This window comes from Phoca vitulina, unplaced genomic scaffold (assembly GCF_004348235.1).
Source record: "Phoca vitulina isolate PV1807 unplaced genomic scaffold, GSC_HSeal_1.0 scaffold51, whole genome shotgun sequence".
In the NCBI taxonomy this organism is placed as follows: Eukaryota; Metazoa; Chordata; class Mammalia; order Carnivora; family Phocidae; genus Phoca; species Phoca vitulina.
Genome location: NW_022589754.1, coordinates 5588842 through 5607656, shown reverse-complemented (window position 1 = coordinate 5607656; position 18815 = coordinate 5588842). Strand labels below are relative to the sequence as shown.

Below are 18815 nucleotides of genomic sequence, written 5' to 3'. Positions count from 1 at the left end.
GTCCAAAAGTCCCTCAAAAAGTTAAACATACCATTGCTATATAATCCAGTGGTTCTACTCCTAGATATATACCTAGGAGAAATGAAAACATATATGCGCACAAAACTTCTACATGGATATTCATAGCAGCATTATTTATAATTGACAAAAATATGGAAACAACTCAAATGCTCAAGAAACAATGTAGCATATCAATGGAATATAATATTATTCTGCCATAAAAAGAAATGAAGTAATGATACATGCTAATGTGGATGAACCTGAAAACATTATGCTAAGTGAAAGCAGCCAGACACAAAGGCCACATATTGCATGATTCCTTTTATATGAAATATCTAGAATAGGCAAATCTATAGAGACAAACTAAATTAGTGGTTAACAGGTACAGGTGAGGAGAGGATTGGGAATGGAGAGATTGCTAATTGGTATTTTGTTTTTTATTTGGATGAAAATGTTCTGGAATTAGATAGTGGTGGAAGTTGCACAATATTGTGAATGCACTAAAAAACCACTGAATTGGAAATGGTTAAAATGGTAAATTTTATGTTAATTTTATTTCAGTGCAAAAAAAATTAACGCTTTTGTGAACATCACAATAGAAAAAATCAAGCACTATAATATTTCACTAACTATATTTTTAGAGATATAAAAAACTACAATTATTTTTGAAGAGAATTTTTATTAAGATCAATCTAGTAAAATTTTATGGATACACATATAATTAGAACTGCCCTTCTGAAAAAAAAAATTGTAAATCTTTAAAAAATGGAATTGCAATTTTATTTCTTCACAAGCTGATAATAAAGTTATATCTGAGAAAGAATTCTAACTCTTTGCATTACAGAAAATAGTTAACCTTTTTTATAAAAGCAACCTAGAGAACCACAAGAATTTTGGAAGAAACTTTTCTGGATCTCCCCACTTTGTGAAATTATCACATATAGGAGTAAAATTAAAATTCAAAGATTTAACACATAAGTTACACAAAAGGAAATTCACTGACAAAGTTGAAAGCATATTTTTATATATTCTATTATGATCACAAAATGTATAAAGGTTTCATGTTAGCTACTTTGTGACTAATAATCAGTATGAAGATGTTCTGAAATTAAACTGATGCTAAAGAAAAGCTGTGTTTATAAAATATTTGATAAAAATATTTATCTCTATTAACATTACAACATGGAGGCACATATTACCAATTATGAAACTATATAGGGCAGCTTTAAACAATACTCTGAGATTCTTCTTTTTTTTCGTTTTTGACCTCTCCTTTTTCAGCTACTTCTTTTCCCACTTCAGCCTTCCTCTTACTTTCCTTTCCCTTTCCTCCAACTTTCCCATCTCCCTTTCCATTTTCTTCTGTTCCATCTTCCTCTTTTCCATGTTTGCCCTCTTTTCCATCTTCTTCTCCTTTCTCATTTACACCTTCCTCCTTATTTCCAGCTTCCTCCTCATTTCCACCTTTCTCCTCTTTTCCATCTTCATCCTCTTTTCCATCTTCATTCTCTTTTCTGTCTTCTTCCTGTTTTTCTTCTCCTGTGTCTTTTTCATCTTCAAATTCTTTGACATCTTCTCCTTTCCCCTTTCCATCTTCACACTCTTTTTCATCTCCTTTCTCTTTCTCCTTTTCTTCTTCTTCCTCTTTGCTATTTTCTCCCTTCCCTTTTCCATCTTCATTCTTTTTTTCATCTCCTTTTTCTTTTTTCCCTTCTTCTTCCTTTCCATCTTCTTTTTCTTTTCCATCTTCATCTTCTTTTCTATCTCCTTTTCCTTTTCCATCTTTGTTCTCTTTTCCATCTTCTCTTTTCTCCTCTTTTTTGTTTTGGTCTTCTCCATCTCCTTCCTGATCTTTTTCATCTTCTCCTGCTGCTGTCACTACTTCCTTCTTTTCTATTCCCACTTCTTCAACATCTTCATTTTTTTCTTCTTTCATTTCCTCAAGTTCTTTTTCAGGAGCTGGTGCCTATATGTACAGAGAAAATTAAAAAAAGATTATATTTGAAAATTTGAACTATTTTCCTTGAGTATTTAGACAAAATTATATCTATTTTAGAAAAGAATGATACTTCATTTACGAGAAAGTAATTTTCCTGTGAAAAACACCTCCTAAATATCACAAGATAAGGAAAACATTCTCAGAAATAGGATTAACTAAAATATCTCCACACAAACATGTATAAATAGATATTTGGAACAATGAATTCAGGAAAATGTATTCATATACAGAATTTTCATTACAAATATGGGAAACAGAGTAAATACAGAAAAGATGGCATATATTCTATGTCAGCAATTCTCAATGAGTAAACAAAATGCATTCCTTGAGGAAATAATATTTTGTTTCTATAATAGTGAGATTTAGGTTTTCTTTGAAAAAAGTTACTTGAAAAGTCTTTTATTGGGTAGACTATGGGGGAAGAACTAAGATGGCCATGTACTAGGAGGACCTTAGGTTTGCCTCGTCCCTCAAACACAGCTAGATGACTATCAAATCATTCTAAATACCCAAGAAATCTACTTGAGGACTGATAAAACAAACTGCACAAATAGAAGCAGAGGAGAAGCCAAATTGAAAAGCCAGGATTTATGAACACATGGTTTGGGGGAGAAATGGATAGTAGGTGCTATGGAGGGAAGGGAGCCCTGGTCATAGAGAAAGGTGAGAGAGAGTGGTGTGCACAGCAAGACACAGAAGGAGAACACTTCCCCAAAGCCATTGGCTGGGAAAATGAGAAGGGCTGATTTTTGTGACCTTTTGCAACCAATGGGGCTCAAAGACTGGAGTTTTAGAAGTACCCAGGGACAGAGGAGCAGGATGGCACCATTTCCCTCCTTTGTCCCTAAGCATAAACCAATCTTAGTAAACAGCACAACTCCAACACTGGCTTCCTAACCTGCTTACACCAAGATCTGCCCCCCTGTACTCTGCTGGTATTGATTTTCTCAGGGAAGTATGCCTAACAACCAGCACAGTGGTCTCCCTCCCCCAGAAGACCAGCACAAACCCCTGCATGCACCACATCTACTGACCATAGACTTCTGCAAAACTTCAGCTCTAGTGGAATTAGTATCAAGTCTCTTTTAGCAAGCAGACCAGAGCATACCTAGTAAAAACTCACCACACTCTGGCCAAGGTCCAAACACTGCCCACTGCAGGCAAGGAGAACCTCTGCAGACTACTGACCTGGGGATAGAGCAGTCAAAACACAGCAGCAGAGTGCACACAGCACATACAAGAGAAAATTCTGGAAGGGCCAGGCCCTGGATACTATATGACCTCTTCTTCATAAAGCCATTACTGTCAGGAAAAGGAAACACAACAGGCTTTCCTAACACAGAGAAGAAGACAGAGACCTAGACAAAATGCCAAGAGAGGAATTCACTCCAAAAGAAAGAACAAGAAAAGGTCACAGCCAGGGATCTAACAGAAACAAATGTAAGTAATATGCCTGATTCAGAATTTAAAGGAACAATCATAAGGATACTAGCTGGGCTTGAAAAAAGCATGGAAGACATCAGGGAGACCATTACCAGAGAGATAAAAGAGCTAAAAAACAATCAGGCTGAAATGAAAAATGCAATAACTGAGATTTGAAACTAACTATATGTAATGATCACAAGGATAGAAGAAACAGAACAAAAAGTGATACAAAAAATAGAATTGTAGAAAATAATGAAGCTGAACAGAAAAGAGAAAAATTTTGGAACATGAGAGTAGACTTAGGGAACACATTGACTCCATCAAACAAAATAATATTCATGTCATATGAATCCCAGAAGGACAAGAGAGAGAAAAGGGGGCAGGAGGTTTATTTGAGGAAATTATAGCTGAAAACTTCCCTAATTTGGGGAAGGAAACAGACATCCAAATACAGGACACACAGAGAACTCCCATCAAGAGTAAAAAAAAAAAAAAAGGAGGCCAACACCAAGAAATATTGTAGTTAAATTTGCAAAATACAGTGATAAAAAAAAATCTAAAAGCAGCAAGACAGAGGAAGGAGTTAAGATGGCAGAGGAGTAGGGGGACCCTAAGTTGGTCTCATCCCTTGAATAAGGCTAGATAGTTATCAAATCATTCTGAACACTGGAGAAATCAATCAGAGGTCTGAGAGAACAAATACTGCAAGTCTACAAGTAGAAAAGCGACCACTTTTTAGAAGGTAGGAGGTGCAGGGACTTGAATCTGGTGTGATATAGCTGCTGATACAGGAGAGGGGAGGGGGCCTGCTTAAGGAGCCTACCCGCATTGTATTATAAGCAGCGGAGTGCAAAATCAGAATGTTTAGAAGTCTGCTATAGTGGAGGACGTGTCTGGCTTAAAGGTGCTCAGGTGGAAGAGCGGGGCAGAATTCCAGGTGTGACACCATGGTCTGAGGATCCCCTGGGTCCCGTGAATAATGGGTGGTGCCTAAGTGCTGCTCTGTTCCCAGGCATAGGAGCAGGGAAGCTGGCTGAGAACAACGAGTCTAGGTGCCAGCTTTCTGCTCTGTGTCACCATAAACTTTGAACCACTGTGCAGTTGTGGGACCACTTTCCCAGGACAAGTCCAGCAAAAGGCAGAAGTTTGGCAAGACCCTACCCAGGGGGAACAGCAGGGGTCCATGCTATGGGAGTCCCTAAAAGTTAGAGTTTTGAAACTCATTCACATGCCTGAGATAAAAAAAGCTTGGACATAGGCAGGGTGAACACAAGGTTCTGACAGAAACCAGGGAGAGATGATTGATTGCTCTTCAGTGAGGGCTCACTGAAGAGCTGGGGGTGCAAATTTTCAGCTCCATGTCTAGAGAACAGGGCACCGCCCTATTCATTCCACCCCTCAGTGCTGAAAGACTTCAGGGAGCAAAACAGTGCCACCAAAACAGTCCAGAGCCACTTACACTAAGTACTGCCTCCCTGTGCACTGGAGGCACATATTCACTAGGGCAAGTCCACATGAGAATCAGTGCAACAGGCCCCTCTTCCAGAAGACCAGCACAAGCAATTTGCTCACACCAAGTTTATTGATCATAGAGTGCTGCAAAGCTTCAGCTCTAGGGGAAATAGTATCTAGCTTCCTTTGTACTTTTATTTTTATTTATCATTATTTTTTTCATTTATTTTCTTATTTTTTCAACTTTTCTTTTATTCTTTTTAAAATTTTATTTTTATATATACTATATATATTTATACATATATATGTTTTGCTCTTTGTTTCTTTTCATTGAAATTTATTTTAATATATATGTATATATATATGTATATTTTGTTTTGTGTTTCTTTTCATTGAAATTTATTTTAACATATACATATATATTTTTTTTCTTTTGTTCTTATCTTGGGATCTAGTTTCTTTTAACAAGTAGACCAAAACACACCCAGGATTTAGTTCTTTTTTTTGTTTTGTTTTTGTTGTGTTGCTACTGTAGTTATTGTTATTTTTTCTTTCTTTTTCTTTCTTCTTTTTTTTTCTGGACAAAATGATGAGATGGACAAATTCACCAAAAAAAAAAAAAAAAAAAAAAGAACAGGAGGTAGTACTCACAGCTGGGGTTTAATCAATACAGATATAAATAAGATGTCTGAAATAGAGTTTAAAACAAAAATTATAAGGATAATAGCTGGGCTTGAAAAAAGCATTGAAGACATTAGAGACTCCCTTACTGTAGAGATAAAAGAACTGAAATGTAGTCAGGCCAAAATTAAATGCTATAATCAAAATGCAGTCCCAACTGGAGGCCTTAGAAATGAGCATGGATGAATCAGAAGAGAGATTCAGTGATATAGAAGATAAAATTATGGAAAATAAGGAAGCTGAAAAGAAGAGGGAAAGAAAACTATTAGATCACTAAGGTAGACTTAGGGAACTCAACAATAACACAAAGCAAAATAATATCCGTATTACAGGAGTCCCAGAAGAAGAAGAGCAGGAAAAAGGAGCTGAAGGTTTATTTGAACAAATTATACCTGAGAACATCCCTAATCTGGGGAAGGAAACAAGCATTCATGTCCAAGAGGCACAGAGAACTCCCCTCAAAATTAAAAAAAAAAAAAAAAAAAAAGGTCAACTCCATTACATATCACAGTGCAACTTGAAAAATACAAAGATAAAGAGAATTCTGAAAGCAGCTCGAGACTAGAAGTCCTTAACCTACAACGGTAGACATAAGGCTAGTAGCAGAACTGTCCAGAGACTTGGCAGGCCAGAAGGACTGGCATGATAAATTCAATGTGCTAAATGGGAAAAATGCAGCCAAGAATACTTTATACAGCAAGGCTGTCATTCAGAATAGGAGAGATAAATAGTTTCCAAGACAAACAATAACTAAAGGAATTCACAAACACTAAACCAGCCCTACAAGAAATATTAAAGGGGACCTTTTGAGCAGAAAGAGACCAAAAGTAACAAAGATTAGAAAAGAACAGAGACAATCTACAGGAACAGCAACTTTACAGGTAATACAATGGCACTAAATTCATATCTTTCAATAACTACTCTGAATGTAAATGGACTACATGCTCCAATCAAAAGACATAGGGTATCAGAATGGATTAAAAAAAAAAAAAACAAGACCCATCAATATGCTGCTTATAAGAAGCTCATTATAGACCACAAGACACCTCCAGATTGAAAGTGAGTGGGTGATGAACTATTTATCATGCTAATGTACATTAAAAGAAAGCTGGAGTAGCCATACTTATATCAGACAAACTAGATCTTACACCAAAGACTGTAATAAGAGATGAAGAAGGACACTATATCATAATAAAGGAGTATATCCAACAAGAAGATCTAACAATTGTAAATATTTATGCACCCAACATGAGGGAACCCAAATATATAAAACAGTTAATAACAAACATAAAAGAACTCATTGATAATAATACAATAATAGTAAGGGACTTTAACACCCCATTATATCAATGGAAAGATCATCTAAGCAGAAAATCAACAAGGAAACAATGGCTTTGCATAACACACTGAACCCGATGGACTTAACAGATATATTCAGAGCATTTCATCCTAAAGCTGCAGAATACACATTCTTTTCACGTGAACATGGGACATTCTCCTCAATAGATTACATACCAGGTCACAAATCAAGCTTCAAGAAATACAGAAAGATTGAGATCGCACCATGCATATTTTCAGACAAAAATGCTATGAACCTTGAAGTCAAGCACAAGGAAAAAAAAATTTGGAAAGACCACAAATACATGGAAATTAAAGAACATCCTACTAAACAATGAATGGGACAACCAGGATATCAAGAGAAAATAATAAAATATATGGAAACAAATTAAAATGAAAACATCATAGTCCAAATCTTTGTGATGCAGCAAAAGTGGTCCTAAGAGGGAAGCAATAGCAATATAGACCTATCTCAAGAAGCAAGAAAAATCTCAAATATGCAACCTAAACTCACACCTAAAAAAGTTAGAAAAAGAGTAGCAAATGAAGCCTAAATCCAGGAAAAGAAGGGAATTAATAAATATTACAGCAGAAATAAATGATATAGAAACAACAACAACAACACCCAGTAGAACAGATCAATGAAACCAAGTTCTTTGAAAAATTAGTAAAATTGATAAACCCCTAGACAGACTTATCCAAAAGAAAAGAGAAAGGACCCAAATAAGAGAGGAGAAATAAGAATCAATACCACAGAAATACAAATGATTTTAAGAGAATATTATGAAAAATTATATGCCGCAAAATTGGACAATCTAGAAGAAATGGATAAATTCCTAGAAACATACAAACTACAAAAACTGAAACAGGAAGAAATAGAAAATTTGAACAGAACCATAGCCAGCAAAGAAATTGGATCAGTAATGAAAAATTTCCCAAAAAACAAAATTTCAAGGGCAAAATGGCTTCACAGGTGAATTTTACCAAACATTTAAAGAAGAGTTAATACCTATTCTTCTCAAACTATTTCAGAAAATAGAAATGGAAGGAAAACTTCCAAATTCATCTATGAGGCCTGTATTACATGGATACCAAAACTAGATAAAGACTCCACTAAAAAAAGAACTACTGGCCAATATCCCTGTTGAACATGGATGCAAAAATTCTCAATAAAATACCAGCAAGCCTAATCCAACAATACATTGATAAAGTCATTCACCATGATCAAGTGGGATTTATTCCTAGGTTGGAAGGGTGATTCAATATTTGCAAATAAATCAATGTGATATACCACATTAATAAAAGAAAAGATAAGAACCATATCATCCTCTCAGTAGATGCAAAAAAAAAAAAAAGTATTTGACAAAGTACAACACTCATTTTGTAAAAAAAAAAAAAAAAAAAAAAAAAAAAACTCAACAAAGTAGGGGCAGAGGAAACATACCTCAACATCACACACGCCATATATGAAAAACCCACAGCTAATATCATCCTCAATGGAGAAAAACTGAGAGTTCTTCCTCTACAGTCAGAAACAAGACAGGGATGTCCACTCTCATCATTGCTATTTACCATAGTACTGGAAGTCTTAGCCTCAGCAATGAGACAACACGAAGAAATAAATGCACCCAAATCAGCAAGGAAGTAGTCAAACTTTCCCTATTTGCAGATGAGATAATAATATATAGAGAAAACCCAAAATACTCCACCCAAAAACTTCTAGAATTGATAAAGGAATTCAGTAAAGTCGCAGGATATAAAATCAATGTACAGAAATCTGTTGCATTTCTATACACCAATAATGAAGGAGCAGAAAAAGAAATGAAGGAATCAATCCCATCTACAATTGAACAAGAAACCATAAGATACCTAGGAATAAACCTAGTCAAAAAGGTAAAAGATCCGTGCTCTGAAAACTATAAAACACTGATGAAAGAAACTGAATATGGTACAAAGAAATGAAAATCAATTCCATGCTCATGGATCGGAAGAAAAAATACTGTTAAAATATCTATACTACCCAAAGCTTACTACACATTTAATGTAATCCCTATCAAAATATCAGCAGTATTTTTCAAAGAGCTAGAACAATCCTAAATTTGGTATGGAACCACAAAAATCCCGAATAGCCAAAGCAACCTTGCAAAAGAAAGCAAAGCTGGAAGCATCACAATTCCAGACTTGAAGTTATATTACAAAGCTGTAGTGATCAAGACAGTGTGGTACTGGAACAAAAACAGACAAATAGATCAATGGAACAGAATAAAAAACCCAGAAATGGACCCACAACTATATGGTCAACTAATTTTCAATAAAGCAGGAGAGGATATCCTAAAAGACAGTCTCTTCAACAATGGTGTTGTGAAAACTTGACAGCTACATGCAGAAGAATGAAACTGGACCACTTTCTTACACCGGACACAAAAATAAACTCAAAATGATGAAAGACCTAAATGTGAGACAGGAAAACATCAGAATTCTAGAGTAGAACACAGGCTATAACCTCTTTGACATCAGCCAAAGCAACTTCTTACTAGATATGTTTCCCAAGGCAAGGGAACCAAAAGCAAAAATGAACTATTAGGACCTCATCAAGATGAAAAGCTTCTGCACAGCAAAGGAAACAATCAACAAAACTAAAAGGCAACCTACAAAATGGGAGAAGATATTTGCAATTGATGTATGTGATAAAGGGTTAGTATCCAATATATATGAAGAAGTTATGAAACTCAACACCTAAAAAACAAATAATCCAGTTAAGAAATGGGCAAAAGATATGAATAGACATTTTTCTAAAGAAGATATACAGATGGCTAAAGACACATGAAAAGTTGCTCAACATCACTTAATTATCAGGGGAATACAAATCAAAACTACAATGAGATATCACTTCATCCCTGTCAGAATGGCTAAATTTAACAAACAGGAATCAACGGGTGTTGGTATGGATGCAGAGAAAGGGGAACCCTCTTACACTGTTGGTGGGAAAGCAAACTGGTGTAGCCACTGTGGAAAACCTTTCAGAGTTTCCTCAAAAAGTTAAAAGTAGAACTAACTTATGACCCAGCAATTGCACTACTAGGTATTTATCCAAAGGAAACAAAAATACTGATTCAAAGGGTCACATTCACCCTGATGTTTATAGCAACATTATCAAGAATAGCGAAATTATGGAAAGAGCCCAATGTCCATGGACTGATGGATGGATAAAGAAGATGTGGTATATATATACACAATGAAATATTACTCAGCCATCAAAAGGAATGAAATCTTGCCATTTGCAATGATGTGGATGGAGCTAGAGAGTCTTATGCTAAGTGAAATAGGTCAGTGACAAAAAGACAAGTACTATATGATTTCACTCATATGTGGAATTTAAGAAACAAAAGAGATGAACATGGGGGAAAAAAAGAATGAGAGGCAAACCAGAAAACAGACTGTTAACTATAGAGAACAAACTGATGTTTGCTGGAGGGGAGGTAGTTGAGGGGTCAGTTAAATGGGTGATGGGTATGAAGGAGGGCACTGGTTGTGATGAGCACTGGCTGTTGTATGTAAGTGATGAACCACTAAATTCTACACCTGAAATACTATTACACTGCATATTAACCAATTTAAATTAAAAAATAAACAAATAAAGTAAAAATGAAAATTGTTTTACCTTATAACACAGGATTGCTTAGAAAAAAAATTTCCCTAAATGCACAGCTTTGATCTGTAAATTGGGTACTATATCTCACTTTCATTGTTTTGCTACAATACCTAAAAATAAGATATGTATTAAATATGAAAATAGAGACCCATAAGAAACATTTACATAATGATTTTTTTTGCAGTCTGCAGGGAAAAAAGAATCATATGATCTTGGAAAGGGATTTACAAACAGCCCATGTGCCGGCAAAAGTAGTAGAGGATTGCTCTGTATTTAATATAAGTCATGATCCCTGGCATTATTATCTTAATTCTCTTAATAGCATTGCTAATCCACTACTCCCACTACCCATACCTGTAAATTCATGTATTTTAAATTCAGTTTCTTATTTTCCCCTTAGATACCATTATATTATATCCCATAAACTGAATATTTGTGTCCCCTATAATTTATATGATGAAACCTAATCCCCAATGTGATAGTATTTGGAGATAAGACCTATGGGAGGTGATTAGGTCATGAAGGTAGAGCCCTCATGGATGAGATTAGTGCCCTTACAAAAGAGACCCCAGAGAGTTCTCTCTTCCCTTCCATCATGTCAGGACACAGCAAGAAGGCTGCTGTGTAAAAAACAGAAAGTAGGTCCTCACGAGACACCAAAATATATGTTTTGATCTTGGACTTCCCAGCCTCCAGAACTGTAAGAAATAAATTTCTGTTGTTTATAAGTCACCTAGTCTGTGGTATTTGTTATAGCAGCTGGAATGGACTAAGACACTATAGAACCACTACTCGTTTAATGTTTCTCAACTTTTAAAGTACAAGGCAAATAAGATTTCTTTCAGCAGCACCCGTTGATAAACTTTCAAATGGACAGATCTGTTAATATTGTAAAATACCTCCATAATTTTGGCTTCTCCATTTTCAGCATTTTCATCATTACATTCTCCTTTAATAACTTCTTCTTGCTTGTTTTCAGCTATTGCTTTGACACCTGCATCTGTATTTTTTTCCATCAAAGCATTTTTTGTCTTCAGTTTCTGTCCAGCAACACAGAGTAATAAAAATAAATATACAACTTAACTGATGTGTTAATTAAATGGCCCAAGTTACTTTACCAGCTGCTGTAATGAATTACAGAAAGCTTTAAAATATCCATATAAACTTAATATCAACAAAAATATCACTTGACACTTTTAGTTTCATCCTAAACCTAAAGCAGCATTAAAAATGAATAATATTCTGGGACACCTGGGTGGGCTCAGTCAGTTAAGTGTGGGACTCTTGGTTTCAGCTCAGGTCATGATCTTAGGGTCCTGGGATTGAGCCCTGCGTAGGGCTCCACACTCAGCACAGAGTCTGCTTGTCCCTCTCCCTTCCCCTCCCCCCCATCCTCCCCTCCCCCTGCTTGTGCTCTCTCTCTCAAATAAATAAATAAAATCTTTTAAAAAAATGAATAATGGGTTTGATATAAATCAAATAAACTTTCTTTTAGAGAGAAGCAACAAGTTAGAATACTGACCAGTGTCCACTCAGAGCTAATTGCATCAGATTAGACTTTGACAAATTAACTCTTTTTGACTAGAGGGGGAGTTTACCTGTCATGTCTAATAATTAGCAACAGGGTTTTGTTGATAGCAAAGCTTCCAGTGGTAATAATTAAGAGAAATACTATGTTAGCAAGAGCATCGCTTTAGATATATTTGAAAGAGATAACCTGGGGACAGAGGTGACTCAATATATGTATCTACAAGTTTGAAATGACTTGAATCATGACCAAGAAAGCTCTTTGCCTATGTGTGTAAAGAGCACTGGATTAAGGGCCAGAAAACCTGTGTTTGAATTCTGGATCTGCTACTTACTTGATGTGATCTTGAGCAAAAGTATAAATCTCTTTGTGCATGTCTTTTATATGTAAAAAAGTGTAATAACACCTACCTCATAGGGATGTTATAAGGAGCAAATGATAAAATATATGTAAAATTGCTTTAGAAACTATAAAATACAATATAGGTATATTATTACTATTTTAACACATAAGAAACTGAGAGCCAAGTAAGTTAATGCATTTTAAAGTCCATTATTATATAGTATTTGTTTTATCATAGCATTATCTTCTATTTTTATTTTTTAAATTTTTTTTTATTTTTAAGGATTTTATTTATTTGACAGAGAGAGAGAGAGAGACAGCGAGAGAGGGAACACAAGCAGGGGGAGTGGGGGAGAGAGAAGCAGGCTTCCCGCAGAGCAGGGAGCCCGATGTGGGGCTCGATCCCAGGACCCTGAGATCATGACCTGAGCCAAAGGCAGTCGCTTAACAACTGAGCCACCCAGGCGCCCCTATCTTCTATTTTTAAAGGAAATAAAGTGTTTAAGATCTTTTTTAAAAAGATTGTATTTATTTATTTGAGATAGAGAGAGAGCATGGGGGGGGGGAAGGGGCAGAGGGAGAGGGAGAAGCAGATTCCCCCACTGAGCAGGGAGCCAGATGCAGGGCTCGATTCTAGGACCCTGAGATCATGACCTTAGCCTAAGGCAGACACTTAACCCACTGAGCCACCCAGGTGCCCCAACTATCTTAATAACCTATAAATTGGGTACCTAATTTTACAGAATAGTGACCTTGAAATGTGAAATAGAGAAAAAAAATTTAAAAACCTTTCTCTTCTGTTGTCACTTATTGTTGCTAAAACTTCACTTGCCCTAGTTTTAGCAGTTTTTTAATGAAGGAATTCAAAGCATTTTATAAATATGACTACAATTTACAGTTTCTCCAATCACAAAATGATGGGATTTGATGATTTTAATGTTCCTCCTAGCTTTAACCTTTTATGATTTTAGGAATTTAACCAATCTTTAAAATATTATCCATACCTCAATAAAGCAATTTAAAAAATTAAGTGTATTATATTTACACATAATTACACATAAATAAATAAATATAAATATAGGGGGGAAAGTGAAGTTAATATTGAGGCTATTTCTATTTTTCATGTTGTTAGCCACAACATCAGAGTATATAATTCTATAGGAAATCAATTGTGTTCATTTAAAAATAATGTATGTGAAAACACTGCAAACTGTGCAAACTGTAAAGTATTATCAAATGTTAGTTACTCCTATTATTACTTTGGTTACTACAGTTTACACCTTTTGTTTTCACAGGAATATTGGTGTTGTGACTATATGATGTCAAAGGCATGTACATTTTACAGGTCTACCCAACTAAATTTTTGTTTTGTTTCTTCCTAATGAAAATGCCAAAACACAGAACATGAACAAATATCCTTACTCAAAAAGCCTACATGTACCATATGGTATAATGTAATATATTACTAACTAAACAGAAAATAAAGAAAGCAAAATGATCAGCTGCATGCCTTTCCAAAAAAATTATTTCTGAAGTAAAGCAATTTTCTCTCAGCATTGCATGTTGAATATTTACCTTTGGAGTTGATGTTCTTTTGGGCTTCAACTCTGGTGTAATGGGCACAGGCATCTGCATCAAAAAACACAAGTCATGGGGGGGGCAGGAAATCATAATTGAAGAAAGATCACTAATAATGAAATCCAACCTTTTAATTTAAATAAATGGGTGTTTATTTAGGAAACAATTTATTGAGGAAATAATATTTATTTAGCATTAGGAAAAAAAAAACAAAAAAATCAAACATTTCCTTGGTGTAAAAGTTATTTACTAAGACATCCAAAATAGGGGTGCCTGGGTGGCTCAGTCGTTAAGCTTCTGCCTTCGGCTCAGGTCATGGTCCTGGGATTGAGCCCCGCATGGGGCTCCCTGCTCAGCGGAGAGCCTGCTTCTCCCTCTCCCCCTCCCTCTGCTTGTGTTCCCTCTCTCGCTGTGTCTCTCTCTGTCAAAATAAATAAAATCTTTAAAAAAAAAAAAGACATCCAAAATAAATCTTGTATAAAATAACTAGTATTGTCCAGAATTCCCTGAATTTTAACATTTTACAATGCATGAGAAGCTTTTTTTAAACGACCGCTTACAGCAGACAGTCTGGCTGATCTTCTCTTTGGCTATAAGTAAAAAAATAATAATAATTAGTTAATAGAATTATGGATATACAAAACTAGATTTATTATATTGTGAAAATATTTAGTATAACACTACATGAACATTGTTTTTACAGAAGAAGTTTTGAACTTGAGTAGAAAATGTAGTAGAAATATAAATTTTTATTTTCCCTCCCCTGTACCCTTTACATAGATAAGAAAAAAAAAATCCCAAATTAAACTTCAATGAACACAATGGCTAATAACAAGGAAATAAAAATATAGCCCCTTCTTGCAAACTGACAAAGCAATTTTTTTTTTCAAAAGGAAGAAGCTCTCTCCATATCTTAAGCATAAGGTCCTAAATTCCAAGAAGTTTGGAATTTTCAATACCTGCTATACTTCTGAAAGAGCTCACAGGCATACCATATTGGTTCTTATATGGTACAAACATACAAACCGGCGTCAATTTTTTAGCTGTTTATGTGTCTCAAATTCATAAAGCAAGTGGATTTTTTCAGACAGATTCTAAAACTAAAAAAGAAAACAACAAAAAAAACCTCACCTCCTGCCTCATATCACCTTGACCGGCAGCCTATACAAATGAGAAAACCACACAGGAATAAGATGATTGATATAAACACATAGATCAGAAAATATTGCATGAATTACAGTCGTAACATAAACACTTATGATTTTTTTCCTGGATTCTGGCTCAAGTAGCCACGTGTTATTTCCTAGTAGCATGCTACATACTGCTGTCCACTAACGTGCAAATGTGCACCAAGATGCAAATCCATTCTCAAGACATAAATTTACACAACTGATAGTCAATTCCATCCTTTTGTGTAAATTGCATCTCCTAAAAACAAACCTTTTAAATTTTAAAATCCACCTGCTGTAGCCAGTGTTAAAGCCAAAAAAAAAAAAAAAAAAAAAAAGTGTGGAGGCCAGCAGAATGAAGGCGGAACTTCATGTAATTTCCCTGTTTTGCCTTATGTTTTATATGCAATTTTACTTATTGGATTCTCTCTACTGACTGGACAATTCTTTCCAAGTTTTTCATACAAGAACTACAACCCCAACAATGCTTCAATGCTTTTTTCTCTTCTCTCTTCTTCCTTTCTCTTTCTTTCTTTCTTTTTCTTTCGTTCTTTCTTTCTTTTTCTTTCGTTCTTTCTTTTTCTTTCTTTCTTTCTTTCTTCTCGCTCTCTCTCTTTTTCTTTTGTCTGCCTCCCTCTCTCTCTCTTTCTTTTTCTTTTTTTTGGAAGGAACCTTTGCAATGTCAATGCGTTATTCTGAGGAGCCGGCCACTGATTTTAAAACTTCCCGCCACTACCTGCTACAAGGTTGCTCTCAGCTCCGTAAAATAGCACGACCCATTGCACAAACCTAGAAAAGCTCAGCGGCGGGAATCTCAGGAAGGGGGATGGTTATTAAAAACCATTGCTTTCTGTATCTGAGCAGCCCTTCAGCCTGGGAATTATCAAGCTATTACATGATTCATACTCACAGCCCCAGAGCATGGGGGAATTTCGGTCTTACTCCTATGTTCTAGAAATAGGGATGGTAGACAGATAAATAGGAATAATATCAAAACAGTCACAATGCTTTACATCAGCGCAGTGTTTTACAATTTTGTCAAGCAAGGAAACAGCATTTGATTTCACTTCTAAGGGACCCTCCCCCCAAAAAACAACAACAAACAAACATTCAAACAAACACCTGGCGTGAATTTATCTCCTGTCCAAGAGAGGAGTCACAAATTTTGAAGTGAGGGTTTGCAGAATACCTGTAGCCCTGGAATAGCTCAGATCAATTCTGCATGTCTAAAAGGGAACAAATCCATGCTACCCCAACATCAGTAATAGTTTATCTTACTCAGTTCTCTTGCCATCTCTCCACCTTTACGCACAGAGTTTGGTGAACCCCAGATGTCTTAGCCCTAAAGTTACTAATTGCAGAGGTGAATCTCTCCCTTCTCTAGGACAGTTTGAAGTCTGCGCCGCCTAATGGCACAGGATTACCATTGCATAGCCATCTGGCATGACAAGAAGTGGAGGAGGGAAGGAGAAAAAAAAAGGAAAAAGAAAACGGGAAGAACAAAGGCGAATACGGGAGAAAGCCGTGGCTTAAGTTACCCCAAACGGGACGGTTCCTGGAGAAAAGCCCGAGGCTGAGGAGGAAACTGGTGCCTGGAAGTGCGGTTGAGAGAAGTGTTCTCCAATAGGGTAAGCGGAGGAAGGGGGGTGGGGTAGGAAGCGACAGCACAGCGCTATGGCTGTTTATAATTCAGCATGGAGACACCTCTTAAACGATTTATTTCCCTTAAACAAAACAAGCCGAAAGTGAACTACTAGTTGCATGCAAGACCATCCTAAATCTTACACCGATCTTTCTTTGCCCTTCCTTTCCCTTCCATTCAGTACATCACAAAATCTAACTAGAAGCGAAAATGCTTTTAAAAAAAAAAAATCTCTGCGGATTAAGAAATATGTATTTCAGTCGCTAATCCCCTTTCTATCTTCCCATTTCGCTTACCTTTCTTTTGGGCATTGTTGCAGCTCTCTATAGGAGATCTTAACAATCAGCAGAAAAAAAGCCGAAAGCAGTCTCTGTCCAAGCGCTCAGAGAGCAACTGAGTTTTCAATGAACTAATTGCAGCACGACCTGTACTCGGCTCGAAAAAAAAAAAAAAAAAAAAAAAAATCCCTCGTTATTGGCAACATTAAATACACCAAGACGCAACCAAACTACGTGAATGGTTAGCAGGAGTGGGAGCCAGATTTGAGTGACAGGCTGTCAGACCAATAAAGGAAATTGATCTGCCCAAGGGGCGTGGCCCACGGACTTGCCAGAAGCCCTCTTAATGCTGGCGTTTCAGACCGCTTGTGTGGTGGAAGAGCACGCGGACTTGATAAATGTAAAATGTTCAAGCTTAAGACCGGCGGGAAAGCCAGAGTTGTCTTGGTTTTTTTTCTTTTATGTTGTAATGGCAGGCGAAAGTCACTGCAGTTGCTTTCTCCACAATCTCCAAAACCTCCACTTTTACTTATTTCCAGGGTGAAAGTGTTTTTGAGACCAGGTTGAGTCTAGGCTCCAGTCTTTACATTCTACCTCTGGCAGGAGGATGAAAATGAACTGAGGGGAGCATTCACTCAGAAAGTAGAAAAGGCTGGAGCTCTTTCTCTGGTTGTGGGAACTTCCCGCCAAAGTAGTGTTGCAGTCCTGGCAGAGGAGGGTGCCAAAATGGTGTGTCTCCTGCAGGTGGAGAATCGAAAAAAAAACTGGGAGCTGGAAGAGCAGAAGAGCCTGAAGGTGCAGACACCTGATAAACAGTTATCCCACTTGGCAAGAGTGCACCAAGAATGGGACCTCGAGTGAAGTTTGTAATACCAAAGGTCTATCCAGAGGAAAAGTGTTGATACGATAGGTTTTGAATCCAAAGGTGGCATTTAGTGAAGGGTCTCAGAAAGGGGCCACACGAAAAAGTGTTTAGGACTCAGAGCCTGGCTATGATCAGTCAATTAAGGCACTCAATTATTTTTATTATGTTATGTTAATAAGGCACTCAATTTAAGGATGAACCAAAAACTCAGATTAGGGGCGCCTGGGTGGCTCAGTTGGTTAAGCAACTGCCTTCGGCTCAGGTCATGATCCTGGAGTCCCGGGATCGAGTCCCGCATCGGGCTCCCTGCTCTGCAGGGAGTCTGCTCCTCCCTCTGACCCTCCTCCCTCTCATGCTCTCTGTCTCTCATTCTCTCTCTCTCAAATAAATAAATAAAATCTTAAAAAAAAAAAAAAAATGTTCAAAAACTCAGATTAGGGTGAGTAGGGTGAGGCGATTGAGGTGAGTCATGCAAGTGCAAGGTAGGATCCTGTCGGTTTTCTGTTTTGTTTTGTTTTTATTTTTGTTTTTGTTTGAATTTTGATATTTTGTTCATCATAGACTTTTTTACATTAATTTAGATATTTAAAATAGTACATTAAATATTTAACTTCATTACTGAGTTTTGGGGTTCTCCTTATATTTTATGCACTCCTTAGGAGAGTGCCTCTTTAACCTCACCATAGTTTAACCCATCCGTAGGTGGATTTCTACTCTAAAAGAGGCTTCTAGGGGAGCCTGGGTGGCTCAGTCAGTTAAGTCTGCTTTCCTCCCGGGATCGAGCTCTGCGCTGGTCTCCCTGCTCAGCAGGGGAGTCTGCTTCTCCCACTCCTTCTCCCTCTGCCCTGCTCCTGTGCACGTTCTCT

At 36.6% G+C, this 18815-nt stretch overlaps 1 protein-coding gene across 1 annotated transcript; it reads right to left on the bottom strand.

The window, feature by feature from the left end:
- Positions 1-1816: 1816 nt before the first annotated feature.
- Positions 1817-17290, bottom strand: HMGN5 (high mobility group nucleosome binding domain 5; the record flags this gene model as incomplete). The annotated part of the gene is made up of 6 exons (XM_032387911.1): positions 17103-17290; positions 15127-15156; positions 14556-14585; positions 13993-14046; positions 11447-11587; positions 1817-1966 (listed from the first exon to the last, which is right to left on the bottom strand). Coding segments are annotated over exons 1-6 (420 nt in total), but the record flags the coding sequence as incomplete, so codon positions are not given.
- Between the last annotated feature and the right edge of the window lie 1525 nt (positions 17291-18815).